The 19,204-nt window shown below is 36.5% G+C and overlaps 1 protein-coding gene across 7 annotated transcripts in view; it reads right to left on the reverse strand.

The window, feature by feature from the left end:
- ITPRID2 (ITPR interacting domain containing 2) overlaps positions 1 to 19,204 on the reverse strand; it is a 43,116-nt gene that overhangs the window by 11,488 nt on the left and 12,424 nt on the right. For 4 of the 7 annotated variants that reach the window (XM_004375450.2, XM_004375452.2, XM_023730508.1 and 1 more), the window contains 7 exons: positions 12,428 to 12,500; positions 8,321 to 8,409; positions 5,524 to 6,738; positions 3,383 to 3,460; positions 2,237 to 2,364; positions 1,667 to 1,817; positions 546 to 611 (listed from right to left, as the gene is read on the reverse strand). In XM_004375450.2, coding sequence (XP_004375507.1) covers positions 546 to 611; positions 1,667 to 1,817; positions 2,237 to 2,364; positions 3,383 to 3,460; positions 5,524 to 6,738; positions 8,321 to 8,409; positions 12,428 to 12,500 — 1,800 coding nt within the window. The remainder of the gene's footprint in view (positions 1 to 545; positions 612 to 1,666; positions 1,818 to 2,236; positions 2,365 to 3,382; positions 3,461 to 5,523; positions 6,739 to 8,320; positions 8,410 to 12,427; positions 12,501 to 19,204) is intronic. The other 3 variants (XM_023730510.1, XM_004375451.2, XM_023730509.1) reach the window with 2 other exon arrangements.

A 19,204-nucleotide genomic window follows, 5' to 3' on the forward strand; every position in this document is an offset into this window, starting at 1 on the left:
CTGGTGGGTTTAAACCACTGAACTTCTGGTTAGCAGCCAAATGTTTAACCACTATGCCACCTGGGTTCCTTCACTGGTTACCACACAGGTCCAGATTACTTGTAATGAATTTGGTTTTCTAGTGGTAACCAAAATAGCTACTCATAATGGTTTTGTCTCCAAATGAATCCAATTTGCTTAAAAGATACTAAATAAAAATCAGACTTTTGTTCAAAAAGTAGTAATTTTACAGATCCAACCATACCTAAAGGACTTGGTTGGGGTCAGATAATGAAAGTGTATTTCCCCTGGAGTATAAATGGAAAACTTTTTATGGTACATTATCTCCTTTAGGCCACGAAGATAAATCATAGTACAATTAAGCTGGCTTCCTAGTGGCAACGAACTTTCAGAAGTGCTAAACGCACTTCTAATCAATAAATTATCAAAATGTATCAAAATTCTGTTAAACAATATATTTCATACACACTAGGAAAATCATGTGTTTATGAAATGTTATCTTATATCATTCCCTTCCCCAGTGATTTAAAAGGAAAGAGTCTTACTGGTTCCATTACATTCAATGGAGAAGGGCATGACAAGTTATCAGCGCTTCTACTGCCACACATTCCCTGAAAAAGTAAGAACAATATATACATATTTTTTTTTCAAATCCAAATGTTTTATAATAAAATTAATTAGCTAAACATTGCTCTGCAGAATACCTTTATGTCACATAGGTCAAACTCAACTGTGATGGAATTCTATAAAATTTGTTATCTTGACTGAAGGTCTGATACTAAAAGAAGTGTCAATGTTCTCATTCTCTGGTGTCACCAACACATTTTTCAGAATAGTGGGTCAAAACCATTTTATGGAAAAATATATTTATAAATGATACAGAATACTCTTACTACTACAATACACATTTTTGTTCTATTTATTGTACCCTATTTATGTGTGTATGTGTGTGTGCTTATTCCTCCATTTATTTTTAGCAAAATTAAATCTGATGTTCAAGCAACAAAAGAGAAAAGTTCATTATCTCAATGCCTCAAAACAACATATTCTACTACTTCAAAGGTATTGGCAAAAATACAACTGTTGAGTTCAAATTTCATGGAAAGGAACATTAGAAGTATGCAAAATTGTACAAAACTAAGAGAAATAGTGTTTCTTTTTATTCTCTTGGTTGCAGACTCCTTCACAGGTTTTTGACTTAAAGATCTGATATGATTCCTTAACAATGCACAATGAATAGAAAATAAAGAAAAATTTAAAATAGTTAATTACTCAAAAGCAAGTAAAAAAAAAAAAGACTGCATGAAATACATACTTCAGTTCTTTGCAGTTAAGTGCAATGATTAAAATCTAAATTAGTCATATACTGATTCACTATCATTTTTCTTTTAAAAACCCTGAAATCTTGTGTTGACCTTCATTCTCTATTATTAAAAATTATGATAAAATTTTTTCAGTATATTTCCAAAGATACTAACTATTGAAGAAAACAGAAAGTTGAAAACTTGCATATTCAACTGCTTTGTGGGAAAGCTCCTTAAACATTCTGCATGCCTCTCCTGCCATTAAAGTAAAAGTTTTTAAATTATGGCATCTGCCCTTAATTACAGGGAATGGTATAAATACATTCCTAGTGAAAACTGCTGACAACCCCCAAAGTACCTACCACCAGTGCTGAGGAGCGGAAGGGAGACGGCATCCGCAGGGCGCGAAGCTGCTCCTCCAGGCCCAGCAGGCGTTCCTCCAGCTGCAGCTCTAGGTCCTGAAGCTCCATTCGGACCGAATTTCTCAAACTCTGGAGCTGATCAACTTCGTATCTACCAGTAAGATGATAGGCACAAAGCTTGAAAGCAGCAGTTTGGGGTTTCCTATTCATAATTCTCATCAACTAATACAGGCTAACTGAGGATACTGAAATTCCCAGTTCTATAAATTAGCACAGTAGCAACTGTAGTATGTATAACCCCCAGGACAACCATCTTTTCTTCCTCCACCCTCTCTCACAAAGATCCCCAACACTAAAAAAAATACAGATTACAACTACCATCTTCCTCAACACATTGAGGGCAGAGAAGTTTATTCAGTAAAAAACTATGCTGAATTTTATTTACACTGGTTCACACACAGATACAGGGTACAAAGCAGAAGAAATAAAACCTAGCTAAAAGATAAAATTGACAATGCTTCTTAGAATGAAAAATATTCTGTGTTCTATTAAGACAAAATAAACTTTTACCTCTCCTCTTCAGTCATATGATGATAAACCATGGTTTGCTGACGTAGCATTGCCAATTCTAAATCCATCATTTGTGTTCTAAACAAATTCAGGCTCCGCCTCATTACTTGGAGCTCCTGAAAAGTATTCTAAAATACAATAAAACAAAATTATACTTCTAAATCATGCATACTGTTTTTTTTTGTTTTTTTTTAATTGCAAGGTGACTTCTAATGTGCTGTGGTGGGCACTTTCCCACCAGCTGCTGAGTTATCCTGAGGTGGTGAGAGGTGCTGGTGAGTTGCTTCTGTGCCCTTCTCTCACGTTCCATTTTTTTTTAATTGTACTTCACGTGAAGGCTTACAGAACAAATAGTTTCTCATGAAACAGTAGTACACATATTGTTTTATGAGACTGGTTAACAACCCCACAACATGTCAACCCTCTAACTTCTCAACCTTTTTTTTGGGTGAAAATACACATAGCCAAAGATACACCATTTCAAAAATTCCTACATACACAGTTCAGTGGCATTGACTACGCTCTTCCAATTGTGCTGTTATTCTCACTTAAGATGAACGCTTACAGAACAAAATAGTTTCTCATTTAACAGTTACTACAAACGTTGCCCTGTGACAATGGTTAACAATCTCACAACACATTAACAATATCCTTACTCAACCTTGGGTTCCCTATCACCAGCTTCCTTGTCCCCTTCTGCCTTCTGGCCCTTGTCACTGGACTATTGTACCTCGTTAGTCTCATTTGGTTTTACAGGGCTGTCCACTCCCAGGCTGAACAGTGAAGCTCAGAGATAACTTCACCACTGAGCTAAAAGGGTGTCTGGGGGCCATACTTTCGGGGTTTCTCCAGTCTCCTTTAGGCCAGTAAATCTGGGTTGTTTTTTTTTTTTTTTTTGTGAGTTAGAATTACGTTCTACATCCTTCTCCAGCTCTGTCCAGAACCCTCTGTTGTGATCCTGGTCAGAGCAGTCAGTGGTGGTAGTCGGGCACCATCTAGCTGTACTGGACTCAGTCTGGTGGAGGCCTTGGTAGCTGTGGATAATCAGTCCTTTGGACTAATCTTTTCCTTGTATCCTGTTCTCTTCATTTTCCCTTGCATCATGCATATTTGTTTTGTAACACAAATACTTAAGTAAGAACTTACTTCATAAAGAGGTAGAACAGATGATTTCTGAGTACTGTATGGAGCAGCAGCAAGATCTGGTCCTCTTATCATAGGGTACTTCAAAAAAGGGGAAATAGAATTAAAAATCAATGTTAAAGTCTCTACCTCCAAATTCTCTAACGTGTTAAAAAGGCAGTACTTTGGGCCTACATATTTTCCTCTCTCGGGTCAAAAAAACTTCCTATTCTAAGCAGGAACTAAAGAAATCAGTTCCCAATCCTATCTCTTAATCCTACCTGTTCCAGCTATAAGTAAATCTATTTGGGAGGAGGAAGGGGCAAAGAACTGGGTACAGTTTATATCTATGTCTTACAGGACTTCCTTCTTGCCTTGAGAAAGTATAAAAACAACAAACAAACAAAAACTAAAAAATGTAGAAGTAACAGCAAATGTCATTCTGAGATTACGGTTACTGGCTGTGGCGAGCAGCTAGCAGTCATCACATTCATTCTCAGATGTTTGAGTATCTACTGATGCCACTACTTTAGGCAGTGAAGACAAAAAAGGTCATTCCTTGCCTAAGAGGGGTTCTCACAGTCTAAGAAAGGAGAAAGAAACGTAAACAAATTATTATAATAATGGGAGGAGGCATGCTAAAATGGAAATGAACAAAGTCTAGATCAGGCGAGTCACAGAAGCGTTTCTAACAGTGGTGACACTTGAGCTGAGCCTTAACAGTAAATAGGGTTTGGTCAGGCAAAGAAAGCCAAGACTGGGGCATTCCAGGCAAAGAAAGTGTCATGTGCAAAAAAAAAAAACAGATCCCTAAGAACACAAAACTATTTAGAGACCAGCATGCAGTCCAGTGTGGCTGGAGCACACATAATGAATGACGCTAGGGAGACGGGGAGAGGTCAGGTCATGAAGAGCACCTGTCTATTCACCAGAGTGGGTGGTGTGGTGGGGTGGGGAGTAGTTATCAGCTGAGGTATTGATGGTATATCCAACAGAAGACGACCATATCTAGACCAGAACAAGCTGGGCTGGAAAGAAAGGTGCACCAGAAAGGTGCAGGTGTACAGAGCCCTAGGAATCCCCAGCTTCACACAATTGTAGCTGAAAGGTGAAACATCTCACTCAGAAAGAACTACATTTTGCAAGGAGGAAAAAGAGAAAACTCTGTTCTGGTTAGATTACAAACCATTAGGAAACAACTGTCATAAGAATAAAAGCAATATTTAAAGAAGATGTCGTCTACTGTAACTTGAAAAGTTAGAACTTTGGTATTTACTTTCAGAGTGGCTTCCCACCAACCATTTTATCATCATAAGATATCCATTTATACATTCTAGGCCTCCTGACTCCTAGCTGAACACTAAGCATTACACTACATTGTCATTTTCTTCATTTCCTCAATGGTCTAAATGTAAATAGGAAGAAATCTTTCTAGACCTCTAGAAAGAAAATCTGAAATGTAAAAGCCAAATGGAAGACAACATTAATTTTCAAGGCTTTTCTGAAAATTATTTCCTGTCTGCTAACTAATCTGAGAGTGGTGACTTTAAGAATGACAAGACATACAAACCATTTCTAGTCATATTCACACTTTACCTGATTTTCTTCTCTTCTGGGATAATTCCAATCTACGAATCAGTGGAACTGGACTAATTTCCATACCAGGGGACGAGCATCAGGAGTCAGTAGGTGAAGGGGAAAGCTTAGTCAGAGAAGTACGAGCAGAACCAGGAGAGTGTGTTGCCACAGAAGCCAAGGGGAAGAGCACTTAGAAAAGAGAGAAGTGGTAAACACTGTCAAATGGCAGGGGAAAGAGAGGAAGAACTGAGAGGAAAGATTTTTTAATAACAGGAAATATTTGACAAAGTTTCTAGACTAAAAGGAAGACAATGGAGGAGAGGTTGAAGAAGGGAGGATATTTAATGAGTAAACTCTCTCCTCTAGAAAGGTAGGGAATTATGAGCAAAGAAAATCATGATTTGTTACAGCTTTTCCCTTTAAATAGGAGGGAGGCGTATAGGAAGAGGGCAGGTATAGACAAGTTTAGGCACGTAAGAAAATGAAGTTGAGGTACTTCATGCCTGATGGGTCTTAGCTTCTCAGTGAGTTAAGAAGTGGTCAGGTCAATAAAAGTGACAAGTTATTACAGATACACGTTCTCATACCTGTGAAAGGTTCTGCAGTGAGTTTCTAATATCATGCAACACTCTCCGCAGCTGCATTTCGATGGCAGAAGGAGGGTTCACGGAATATGCGCGGTAAGGGTAGGCAGCGTGTCTATGTGCATAAGGACACCCAAAAGGAGAAGAGAAGGCACTGCAGGTGATGCCGGATATGTTGGGGACACTGTGAGTGCTCAGAGTTCTCATGTGCTCACACAGGGGCCTCTCCTGACACTCAGAGTGGAGAGAGTGAAGGGAGCAGGTGGACTGCGATATAGGTGCTTGAGCACAGAATGAGCAGGTGGGAGTCCTTCGATGATGGCCTTCCTCTAGCCGGTTCACCTCACTCTGGGAGGCTTCTTCCTTTTTCACAGATGATGGAGAGATGAAAACAGTGGATTTAACTAGAGACTGGCCATCATGTTCAGTAACCTCTTTTTCCAATTCTTGCTCTTCTTCGGGTGTGTACTTGTAAGTGAAAGAAGGTGGACTGCACCTGGTCTCTTTCCCTGGAGAAAAGCGAACATTGACAGCGGACACAACCCTTACCGGGCTCAATAATGTAGTTGGCAAAGATTGAGACCTTCTTAGAGGATAGCCAGCTTTTGCAAATAAGTACCTCTGTTTTAACAGATCTTTTGATTTTATCAGGCTACGCCCTACTCTTTGACTAGAGAGACTACAAACCTTCATTTGAGCTCTTTGCAAAGCTATATTAACTCTGTCCACAGAAGAAGCAGGAGGCACAACTGTCTCTTCAGAGCCCTTATCATTGCATTTAGCTTCAATAGAAGCCAATGATTTAAGAATATGGTGTGTAGTATACTGGGCAAATTCACATTCGCTGCTTTTATCCACATCACTTTCAGCACTTTCTTCCCTTGGTAGCTCGACTCTCTGGGCTGGAGATGAAACCTCTTGAGTTTCAGTGATTTTAGTCACGCAATCCTCTTGATGACAGGTGGACTGTTCATTTCCATCATCCTCAGCAGTCTCACTTTTGGGGAAATTCTGGCTATCTGACTTTCTTTTGTCAGCACTTGCTGCTGCCTTCTCTCTTCCTTTCTGAAGAGTGATAAGCGACTCCTCCTCAGATTCATTAAAATAAGGCTGGTCTTGTGCTTTTGGTGTGACAAGGCCTTCACCAAATGATGTGACTGTTGTCTCACTGTCACAACTGTCGGCACTACTCCCCATGGCTTGCAAGGACTCCTGAACCTGCGAAAGGAAAACAGGTGAAAAGATGAAGAAAACAAATAAGATATACCACGAACAAAATTACAATCTGACGTGATGCTTCTCTATAATCTTTATGGTCTCCATCTCGGCCACGGCCCTGGTGCTGCTCAAAACTGCTTCCACAAGCTATAGATTGGCACATCATGCTAGTTATCAAATACGTTAAATACTGAAACACAACAATGGTAAAAAAGTAAGAAGAAAACAAACAAAAAAAACAGATCAAACACGTTAATGATCAAAATGTGTTTACCGGTGGTAAAAAAAAAAAAAAAAAAAAAGGAAAAAGGAGAAGCTTCTTTCTGCATTTTCTCACAAAGATTATTCCAAATCTTCACTATTTTCCTTAAATCCCCTTTCCAACACCCATCAGCTCTTCTTTGAACAAATAACACTGACTCACAGAGAGAATGGAAACTAGTGGACAAAATTTCTTAATGTTCTTCCCTAATACCTACAAACTTTCCCATACTCTCTCCATCATTTCCTTCTTTTCTCCACTCTGAAAGGAAACTATGAATTGTGTCCCTTCTTTTCAAAGCTAATTCCTCCAACCTGTGTTTCTGATCACATCCTCTACAAGACTAGGGTATTTCTCTACAATTCATTCCCAAGCTTTTCAGGATCAAACTCTCCTTCTCTTGTAGCCTCTTCTCTTAGTAGAACAACTTCCCTAATTAACGAGGCAAAAAGACACATTACCCTATTTCATCCTTCTTTGAAAAAATAGTTTAAATTCATATCTTCTCTTCTTCCCTATCAATTTACTCTCCAAACCAGTGCAATCATGCTTTTGCCCCATCTACTCCACTGGAACTGCTTTCTCCAACGTCAGTCTCCTGACAGCCAAATTCTCATCTTTTCACTCTGATGGCCATGGCTTTCCTTTGAAAGTCTCTCCTCCACCTCTCACTTTTTCTGCCCACCTGCCTTTCTTAAACACTTCTCTTGTCTGTCTACTCCTGCAATGCTACGTCCCTAATGGCTCTTCTCTTGGGTTCTCTTTCTCTCTTACTCCAATTTTCTCTAAAAATTATCTTACAAATGTTCTAAATACTTTTCATATATGTTCTATGTATTCCTCACCTAGACTCTAAACTCCTTGAGGATAAACATGTGCCTGTTTTCAGGGTTACCTAACATACTCTAGCATAAAGGTCAGTGTAATACTCAGCAAGCTATGATAGATACATATATAATATTAGTTATTAAGCAAGTTAAATACTAAAACCCAATGATAATTAAAAGGAAAAAAAGAAAGAAAAAAACCCAGACTGAACAGGTTAACAATCAAAATAATTTGTTTACTAATGATACAAAAAAAAGGAGGGCAGCATTTTTCCCCTACTTTTTAAAAATATTCGATCAGAAAGAAATGAAGAATTAATGAAACCTAATATTTGTAGTAAAATGCTTAGATAACATCTGCATCCCAGAAATTTTTTTCTTACTGTCATTTGAAAAATAAAGATTAGGCAGATCAGTCTTGAAATATATAGCTATTGAAAAATCACCTTAAAAGGAAGATAATCATAGTGCCTATTACAAATGAGAAGTTTACCTGAAGATGGTTAAGGGACAGGCAGTCTGTTGAATCTTCCGCAAAACCACTGCTATCAGAATGCTGACTTGCAGTACGTAATAGATGATCTACAAAACAAACAAAAGCAGTTATACAAGACTTCAATGGGAGTAATATTATTACAGATATATGATTTCCAAAAGATATATCATACACAACATAGATTTCTTCTACTTAGGAAAGTATGTATTACTTAAGCAAAATTGTGGCATCAAAGCAGAGGTCATCCAAATTCAGACAAAAACTGAGTCATATCTTCTATCAGAAATTCTCAGTGTTCAGTTGCTAATTGAGCTATAGTTACAATGCATTTTGGCAAACCCAATTAATATGTCTTATTCTTGGAGGACAATCAGCTGAAATAAAAATGACACCAATAAAAATAGAAGTCCCAAAGTAAACCATTTCCATTATGTAAAGATACTACAAGTCTAATGTATATTAGAAGTTTAATATTAGAAGTTTAAATGTATAGTGTGTAAAAGTTCTATTATTTTCTTAATTAGAAAATAAGACTACAATTAAGGCCAAAAAATAATTTGTATGCAAGCATGCATAAATGACTCTTATGTTTCAAATAATTCAAACTTACTTCCATGCCTCAAAACTCTAATGCCTGGTTATTATAACCTAAAAAAATTAAAACAATAAATGGAAAGGCCACCTAAGCATAGCAAGAATGATCACACTTGCATCTACATTACCACAGTGGGAAGGACTTCACGATCAATACATTTAATGAGGGAGACACTTCAGAGGACAGGAAAGCTCCTTAGAACTTCAAAAGCAGCAGGTTAAATAAAGTGTTTACCAAATCTATAGTCAAATAAAATGTGAATTATATAGAGGCAGAAACAGATAATATGTTTGAATAAAATCCAAAATCAATTAAACCTGGCCTGACTTTGGGGAAAAAAAAAAAAAAATCTCACTGTAGCTTCAGGTTCAACCTGAACAATATGAAATGGAAAAAAACATTTTTCTCATTAAAAACTTAGAATAATTCTGTAAGATTATTTTGAAATTAACAAAAGAACGAATAATGAAATATAACAAATTAATCCATGTCCTTGATAAATCCTAGGTAAAATGAAGTAGCTGTGAAACTGAATTGCAATAAGCTGTTACCATAGGTACTAATTAGACATTTTATTGAGAAAACAACTAACATCTTATCCCTGTAATTATGTGCTTGCATATTTTTTTTTTCTTTTTAAACTAGATTGTGAGCAAAATGTTTGCTGAATGAATCAATAACTATTTCTTTAAAGCAACAACAGAACTAGGCAGTGGCTTAAATTATTTAGAATTGCAACTGCCTACGTGGTTGGGGAAGGGCAGTTACCACGGGGCCCAGAGTGGCCAGGTCTGCCTCAGGTTCTCTCTAAGATTTGTTTTAACCGCAGCAGAGCACAATCTATGTCAAGTTCTACTCACAGTTAATTCCCAGCTAACCTGAGTTCACACAGGTTATTCTAAGTAGACAGCTTAGGCTTCAGAGCAGGTGTCGGGTAGTAGAAAGAACAAGGGGGCCTGGGGGCAAAGTTCCTGCTTTGCTTGATCACCATAGAAATAACATTTCTCCTCTGCAAAATGGGGGTAATAATTCTTCTATCTATCCCACAGGGCTACTGAAGGAACTAAGCAGAATGTAGGTAAAACTACCTTATAAACTATAAATCACAATCTAGGTTCTTTAGTCACACACTTCAGTTAAACACACACACACACACACACACACACACACACTCTCTCTCTCTCTCTCTCTCTCTCTAGTAAAAGGTGGAATTAAAAAGGATTACACCTGTGTCCTAACTAAAGCTATAAGACAGTATTTCTAATCAAAAACTAGGAAGTTACAAGTAACATTAAAGTCAGAACAAAACAAAATCTGGAAATTTTATTTGTCTAGTGTCATAAAGAACCAAAATAGAATACATGCATATAATTTGCTAAATTAAAGAAAATATTGCATGTCTTCTTTAATAAGAAAAACACTGGCCTGCTCTCAACATAGCCACTGAATGTTAGCTTATGACATGAGTTGAGGCACTAAACCTCTCTGGGCCTCAGTATGTACATCTCAGGACCGGATTGAGATTAAAGTCAGTTAACTTCAAAAGTCCTGCTATTTACAACGAGATGGTGCCTGGCTACCACCACTGACTGCTCTGACAGGGATCACAACAGAGGGTCCTGGATAGAGCTGGAGAAAAATGTACAACAAAATTCTAACTCACAAAAAAGGACCAGACTTACTAGCCTGACAGAGACTGGAGAAACCCTGAGAGTATGATCCCCGGACACCCTTTTAGCTCAGTGATGAAGTCATTCCTAAGGTTCACCCTTCATCCAAAGATTAGATAGGCCCATAAAACAAAATGAGACTAATGGGGCACACCAGCCCAGGGGCAAGGACTAGAAGGCAGAAGAGGACAGGAAAGCTGTTAATAGGGAACCTAAGGTCGAGAAGGGAGAGTGTTGACATATCGTAGGGTTGTTAATCAATGTCATAAAACAATATGTGTACTAACTGTTTAATGAGAAGCTAGTTTGTTCTGTAAACCTTCATCTAAAGTACAATAAAAAAAAAGTCCTGCTATTAATGTACAAAGTATTTATGCATGCACTCTATGCATTTTTACCAAACTTGTGAAATGAATAGGTAACCAGTGATTTTAATTCTATGATTATGATTAATCTAAAATACTTATATATCACATCATCAAAATTTGATAGGTTACCTTCCAAAATTACTAAAACACTATATTATACTCTCTTCCTTGCTCTCATGCTTGCACACACAAAACCAATTTACTGTTAATTTACAACTGAAAACAGTAATATTTTTGCTTGTGCCACCAGAAATAAGAGATTCAGTACTGAGAAGAAGGAGCCCAGATATAAATTCAAAACACATTCTGTTTCCAAACTCACTGAGTTTTGTCTTAAAAAGACCCTACATTTTATTGTTGTTTATCTGCCTTTTGACACATGGCAAGCTGCTGTTCCCTGTCTATCCACCTAAAGCACAGACTCCTCGCTAGCCAGGAGCCTTGCCTTGTAACTTACAGCTCTGAACATTGCAGAAATTTTATTTCAGAAGTTTTGATGAAGGAAGTCCAGAAACATACACATACATGTGGTTTTATGGACTTAAAGGAGGAAGAAAATACGAAAGTTTGTTTTGTGGCTGGCTAGAACTGCAGTGAAGTAGTGAGAGCGCAGTTCTTGTTTCTTAGCATCATACTGCAATAAAAGAAAAATTGTATGCAAATTATCTTTTATTAGGTAATTTCAGAGATCAGGAGAGAATAAACATGTAATTTCCTATTCCAGGAACATACGTACGAATCTTTGTTTAAAAAACAAACAAACAAACAAAAAACCACGGTGGTTCAGCACGTGCAGTTTTAAAAATAAACAGTCCTACCTTCGGTGGTCATATTAACTTCTTTACTTCCTTTCTCCCTTTCTCTAAATCTCTAAAGCTTTGTGAATTTAAAGATCAGACAATTTTTTCTTGTTGCAAGTTAAAAGTGAAAGGAATGGATCCAAAGGTTCTTTGGTCAATAATTAATAATTCACGAGAAAAACAGTATCTACCTTTGATCTCCATAGTTTGACTTTAATTTAACTAGGTTTAACTGTTGCTGAGAGACTGGCGTTTTTGCCAGCGGCAAATTCATGGCTTATACCTAGGAACCGTATGTGAACAATGAAAACCCAAAGACAGAGAATATAAGGGTATTTTCAATCATAACAATGTAGAAAGTGGCCTGAATCTGTTGTTTTTCTCTCTTCTCATTTAGCCCTTATGCAGAGCTGAAAAATATTTAGAGTACACAGAATTGTGTGAAGAGGTCACTGTAGGATAAGCAAACTAATACTAGTTTATGAGCACAAAAGTCAAGAAAAAACCAAAAAATTCTATAACAAAAACAATAATAAAACATGCATGCTTGTGTTCTTACTCTTCTTACATTTAAAGGTACTTCAAGTACTAATAGATAAAACCCCTTCTCCAAATCAACTGGCAACACTTTGGTATTACTCTTGGGAACTACCGGATATCATTCTACTTACCTCTTTTTGATTTGGTCAGACCTAGCTGGTAAGCGGCTGGAACATGAGGAGCCTCTCCCTCTGTACTTTGAACCTAAGGAAGAGATTTAGGTAGTTAAACCTACAAGAATCTATGTCAAAGAAGAGTAAACTCATGATAGCAATTTATTAAAAAATCAGCCTAACTAACACAGAGCACCAAGGCATTCTATACGTAAATAAATGCAACACACCATTTCGAAATAGTTAGAATGCTCCACAGCTCAATTTTCTGATCTATTTTCTAGTTACCAATAGCAATGCAAGTAACTAGCAAAGAAAAATGACTGAATATATAAACTACTTCATTAAAAAAAATTGCTATTAGATGAGAAATAGATCATAAGCAAAAGTTCTTTAAATTTAAATGTCAAGGCATAAGGTTAATCCCAGGAGAAACACAAATACACTCATGGCAGTATAGCATGACTGACACACAGCTGAGAAAATCAGAAGTCTTGCATCTTTGATAATGGAATATTGTGCTCCCACTGCAAAATTTCCTAAAATTTTACAAATTTTCAGGTAATCACTAACCACTCATGTGTAAGACTGTTGGTCCTGCAATAAACTGGGAGTTGTAAGCAGAAAAGCAGGTTTTATTTCAGAACTAAACCGTCTAAAGATCTTAACCATATTCTCCCTGAAAACTATGCTCAAAGAACGTATCAAACCCACACAAGTTGTTCATTTGTGCTATGTCTTTTTTTTTTTTTTTGTCCTACCAGCATAACTACATAATTTAGGAATTTTCAGATTCTTTATTCTCTCTCTCTACCCTCCAAATATTCTGTCTAACATAACTAACTCTATAGCTACGACTCCATAGTGAGATTAAACATTTGGGGGTGAAATGTGCTAATTCTCATCACTAATTTAGCCTGTAATGATTAGTACTTAAAATAGTAAATATCTAACTAATGTGGGCAAAAGGAGCCCTAGCGGCACAGTGATTAAGCACTCGGCTGCTAACAGAAAGGTTGGCGATTGAAACCCATCAGCTGCCAGGCAAGAATAAGATGTGGCAGACTGCTTCTGTAAAGATTACAGCCTAGGAAACACTATTGGGCAGTTCTACTTCGTCCTATAGGGTCGCTATGAGTTGGAATCGACTCAATGGCAACAGGTTTGGTTTTTTTTGTTTTAATGTGGGCAAACTAGTCAAACGTGAATTTTTGAGCAAATAGGTTTTAGACAGAACTCCAGTGGTAAGATATGAATCTATTCAAGAATAAGAAATATTCTGTAAGAATATTAGCAGAATGAGTGAATTCAGTCAGTCACAAAAGGACAAATATTGTATAAGACCACTATTATAAGAACCCAAGAAAAGGTTTAAACACAGAAGAATACATTCTTTGATGGTTACAATAGTGGGGAGGGAGAGGGTTATTCACTAACTAGATAGTAGACAAGAATTATCTTAGGTGAAGGGAAGGACAGCACACATTACAGGGGAAGTTAGCACAAGTGGACTAAAACAAAGCTAAGAAGTTTCCTGAATACAACCAAACACTTTAAGGGACAAAGTAGCAGGGGCGGGGGTCTGGGGACCATGCTTTCAGGGGGACATCAAGGTCAACTGCAATAACAAAGTTTATTAAGAAAACGTTCTCATCCTACTTTGGTGAGTGGCATCTGGGGTCTTAAAAGCTAGTGAGCAGCCATCTAAGATGCATCAATTGGTCCCAACCCACCTGGAGTAAAGGAGAATGAAGTATACCAAAGTCACAAGGAAAGTATTAGCCCAAGAGACAGAAAGGGCCACATAAACCAGAGACTTCATCAGCCTGAGACCAGAAGAACTAGATGGTGCCCGGCTACCACCAAATGACCGCTCTGACAGGGAATACAACAGAGAGTCCCTGATGGAGCAGGAGAAAAGTGGGGTGCAGAACTCCAATTCTAGTAAGAAGACCAGACTTAATGGTCTGACTGAGACTGGAGGAACCCCAGAAAGCATGGCCCCCAGAACGTCAACCCAGAACTAAAACCATTCCCGAGGCCAACTCTTCAGCAAAGATTAGACTGGACTGTGGGACATAAAATGATACTCGGGAAGAGTGTGCTTCTTAGCTCAAGTAGACACAGGAGACTAAACGGGCAGCTCCTGTCCAGAGGTGAGATGGGAAGGTAGAGAGGGTCAGGAGCTGGCTTGATGGACACAGGACATCAGGGGTGGAAGGGAGGAGTGTGGTGTCACAGCACAGGGAGAGCAATTACGGTCACATAACAATATATGTGTAAATTTTTGTATGAGAGACTAACTTGCATTGTAAACTTTCATTTAAAGTACAACAATAAAATAAAATTAAAAAAAAAAAAAAGAATATTAGCAGAAGGGCCAACATGAAAAAAAGTCCAAAGTTAAAAATATAATTTTCCAATTTAAAAATTACTCTGGTTTGTGATATGTTTCACAGTTTGATGAATCCAAGTTTATGAATCTTTGAAAACCAAAAGCACATTTAAACCATCACCTCTAAATCACAAAACAAAAAACAAACCCATTGCTGTCGAGTTGATTCTGATTCATAGTGACCCTATAAGACAGAGTTGATCTGCCCCACAGGGTTTCTAAGGAGCAGCTGGTGGATTTAAATGGCCAACCTTTTGGTTAGCAGCCATAGCTCTTAACCACAATGCCATCAGGGCTCCATCTCTAAATCAGATACATAAAATAGACTTTATTATTCTTGTTATTTAAAAAATTATATTCTTCAAAGCAGTAGACACAAGTTCAACAGGAAAACCATTGTTTTGTGTACAAGGGAACAAAATGCATTTTCTTTTTATATTTAACAAAAGGTCTATTTTTAGTCTCTATTCAGGCCTAGCCCAGTTCAGAGAGTTTTCTGTAAAGGAAATATCAACCAGACCAAAAAAGTATAACAGAAACCCAAATGCCTCTTTAATTATATTCTAGGAAGCTCAGTGTAGGCACAGCATTATGATACAACCAAATTACAATCTCTCCCTTTTAAATGTGGGATTATCACATCTTCTATTTCTTTAGACTTATAAAATTAGACATGAAAATATAACATGACTTTAATGAACATATGTCCTCAATATACTATCCTTCAAGATGCTAATCTATGGGGGGAAAAAATCTACTCTCTCTATCTTTCACCACAAACTCTACAATTAATTGAAGAAAAAAAAAAAGCTGAAAGTGTTATATTTTACTGATAAAACTACTAAAGTCAGAATCATTCTTCTCTCTTACTAGGCAAAATTATAGTAGTACTTGTTGAAGAAACAGACATGCTAATGATAATAATTGAATTTCTTTGCTTACTGTGTTTTATTATTGATCACAGTTGTGCAAAGCAAGCAGTCAAACTCAAGATGGGATACACCACAGAGAATTATGAATCAAATACAGAATTTAGGCTTATATGCCCGATTTTCTCCTATTCAATGGTTTCAAATCCTCAGTAGAACTCGACAATTGCTACAGATTGCCTTTCATTACGTTAACAAAAACCAAAAACCAAACCCGCTGCAGTAAAGTCAATTCTGACTCATAGCGACCCTACAGGACAGGGTAGAACTGCTGGATTGAGTATGGGTAATGGAGTTCATTATACTATTTTCTCTAATATTTGAGTAAATTTAAAATTTGTCATAATAAAAATGTAAAAAAAAAAAAAACACTAAAAATTATGAAATCACTTGGTCTCAGTGTTTTGGGATTAAAGTTGTATGAAAACAGGTTTACAGTAACCCACACATCTGGGTTACTTCATTTTAAATATATTTTCATAGAACAAAGAACATAGCTCTCTGAGTCAATGCCCTGCTAACACGGCAGGTACGCAGGTACCTACTTGGTTTTGTTAGCATCTGTCATATTTATCTTGACTAAGATGAATCTTCTAGGCACAGTATTATTGCATTGTGTTCTATAAAAAAGTTAATACGTGGATGTTTTATTTCAGTTGGCCCTTAATCAAAATTCTAAAAGACATTGTATAGAAGCTTCTTTTTAAAATCAGAACTAGAGCTTTAGAAATTACAATTCTGTCTAATGGCATCTTAAAAAAGTTCAAAGGAAAACATTATTTTTCTAAAGAAGTAGTATGAGGCTGTGTGTATGGACAAGATAACCTGAGGGCTTATCCAAAGTCTGACCCTAACAACCAAACTGACCTTTAGCAAGTTATATGATGCAGTCAAAAGTAGCAGGTTTTTAGAAGGACTTGAATTCAAGTCTTATTCATGCCGTTTACTAGCTAAATATCTTCAAATAATTATCTAGGATAACCATCTCAGTTTTCTCAACTGTAAAATAAAGATTAAAATACCTCACAGGTCCCGACAATGATCAAATGAAACTGTATGTTAACAGTACTCCGTACATAGTAAAGTAGTAAGGATTTACACCAGGAGATCAGTCTCCTGCCATCCTGCTGGACTCCCTATGCACTCCCCTCCCAGTGAGGGAGTATTTTACATTCCTCAGAAAGATGGTAAAGAACTATCGCTGTAAATTAATATCAGATTTTAGAAAACAAAGCAGAAATACTTCATTTGTTAAGTGAGAAAACCATAAACTGAATTCAAGATCCCTTTCTGTACTAAGTTTATCATTCTATAATTTCTTGCCAATTTTTATCTTAAAAAAACTCATTTTACACATACACACAGATACATATGGCTTATTTTTACTGTCAGACTAAACAGTTAAAATACTTTTTTTCCTTAATTAACTTAGGTCTTTTAGGTGAAGATCAAATAACAAAACTTAGTGGTTAACTGGGCTTTGAGGTAATAGATATTCATATAGATGTCATGAGTTAGAGTTCATATTCTATTGCTGACCTTGCGGACACAATCCTTCCCTTCAAAAAACATACAGTTAAATTTGGAAGGCCAAAGGGAAAATTTAACTGTTTGTCAAATATCTGATTGATAAGGGATTATTTTAACTCAGGCCAATAAATATAACAGAAAAGAATGCTGAAACTTAACAGCTAAAAATAAGTAATGAGGTGCATTAGTTAAATCAACAATCATGTGAAGACAGGACTAGGCACAGTTACTAAAACTTCAGTAGTTTAAAAAAACTATATATATATATTCAATAATAGCTGTATTAGAAAATAAATTAATTTAGAGTGAGAAGGGACAGAACAAACTGTGTGCAGATAAACACAGATAAAAGTTATCCTTCCTCGTACACTCAAGTGTGAGAAAAATTTCCTTCATACCTAAAAGAACTGCTTATTGAGTAGGATCATTTTGGTTTAACTATGAATCATTCATACTGCTAAACTATGGCTCCAGAGTTATCACGATGTATTCAAAATAAGCCATTTAGAAAAAACACAAGAATTAGTCAGGCAAGTTATTAAGAATTAGAAAACTTAAGAGTAGAGATCTACAGCTTTTAGACACACTGAAATACTTTAAATAGTCTACAAAATATTCTTTTATAAAACAATACAGCAAACTGACTTCTAACTGAGAAACAGTCTCTGACTTTTGTTTTTTTTAATAAATACAAGAAATAGTCACTTTCATTTTCATAGGCCTGGATCAGTCTCATCAACTATTTAGTTCTTTACATTTAAATATCCTGCCCCCCCGCCCCCCACCCTTAACTTCTGGTGATTGTCAAATGAGCCTGGCAACTTTTTCCTACTAAAAATTCTTACCTCTTGCCTCACAGGGACAGTTTCATGCACAAAGCCACGTCTGCAACATTTTCTCCTACCTAGCTGTCCCAAAGGATCTGACCGTCATTAATCTGTTAAGAACTGATTTACTGAGACTGAGAGACAGAGAGCTTGCACTTGTATTTACTGGCTGTTTTCACAGGAAGAAAAGTTCCCAATAGGAATGAAACCTCAACGGAAACAGGTTTTTTTTTTTTTAAAAAAAAAAAAAAAAAAAGTAACAACCCACTTTGAATGGGATCTAAAAGTTTGCTTCAATAAGACTGTTCTCGTCACTTGTCAATATGATTCAAATCATGCTTGAGGGAAGAGGAAACTAAAATAACACATTATTTCCTTTCTTTAGTCATTGTTCTATAAACTCTTTAAAGTTCCCAAAGGGACAGAAACAATTCTAGGAGGTTTTTATCCATATTTTATGTATATGTGAAGAATAGGATTCATTACTCTCAAAATTCTCCGTATTTACAATGTAGCTGTGGTGACCATACATTCTTTTCTAAAAACAAAAAATATTCCAGTATTCCTCAACCACCAAAGCACATAATTTAGCACTTCAAAAAACGTTCACTTCACTGTCACGTTCCTTTCTTTATTAACTACTCTTGCCAGCAGAGGGAGCAAAAAAAATAGTTTATCATGACCAAATGCTAATTTGCCACGCAAGTACATCTAGCATTTTATAAATATTTAAAACAACTTTCGTGTATTATATCTTAATAATTTAAAAACAACAGCTTAGAACTTAGGAATTCTACAAATTAAAAAAGGAACTTCTTTGACTTATTTGAAAATACACATACAAGAGTGTCTTCCGATCTGAGTTAACAATACCAGATTTGCAACTACATAACACAATTTGTTTAGATTTTTATAATCTGCTATTGTAGTAAAACAAGGAAACTGTCATATCTGATTGTCATAGAAGAGGGTCTATAATGAAAGGCAGGAACCTGACCTTTAATTATGAGTGCTAGGAAAAGTTTAGACCAAAATGGAATCAAATAGTGAAATGGAGCAAAAAAGGTTTTAATGATGACTTCTCTTGCATTCAATATAATGAGAGATAAATTCT

The sequence above is a fragment of the Trichechus manatus genome, unplaced genomic scaffold (genome assembly GCF_000243295.1).
Source record: "Trichechus manatus latirostris isolate Lorelei unplaced genomic scaffold, TriManLat1.0 scaffold00037, whole genome shotgun sequence".
In the NCBI taxonomy this organism is placed as follows: domain Eukaryota; kingdom Metazoa; phylum Chordata; class Mammalia; order Sirenia; family Trichechidae; genus Trichechus; species Trichechus manatus.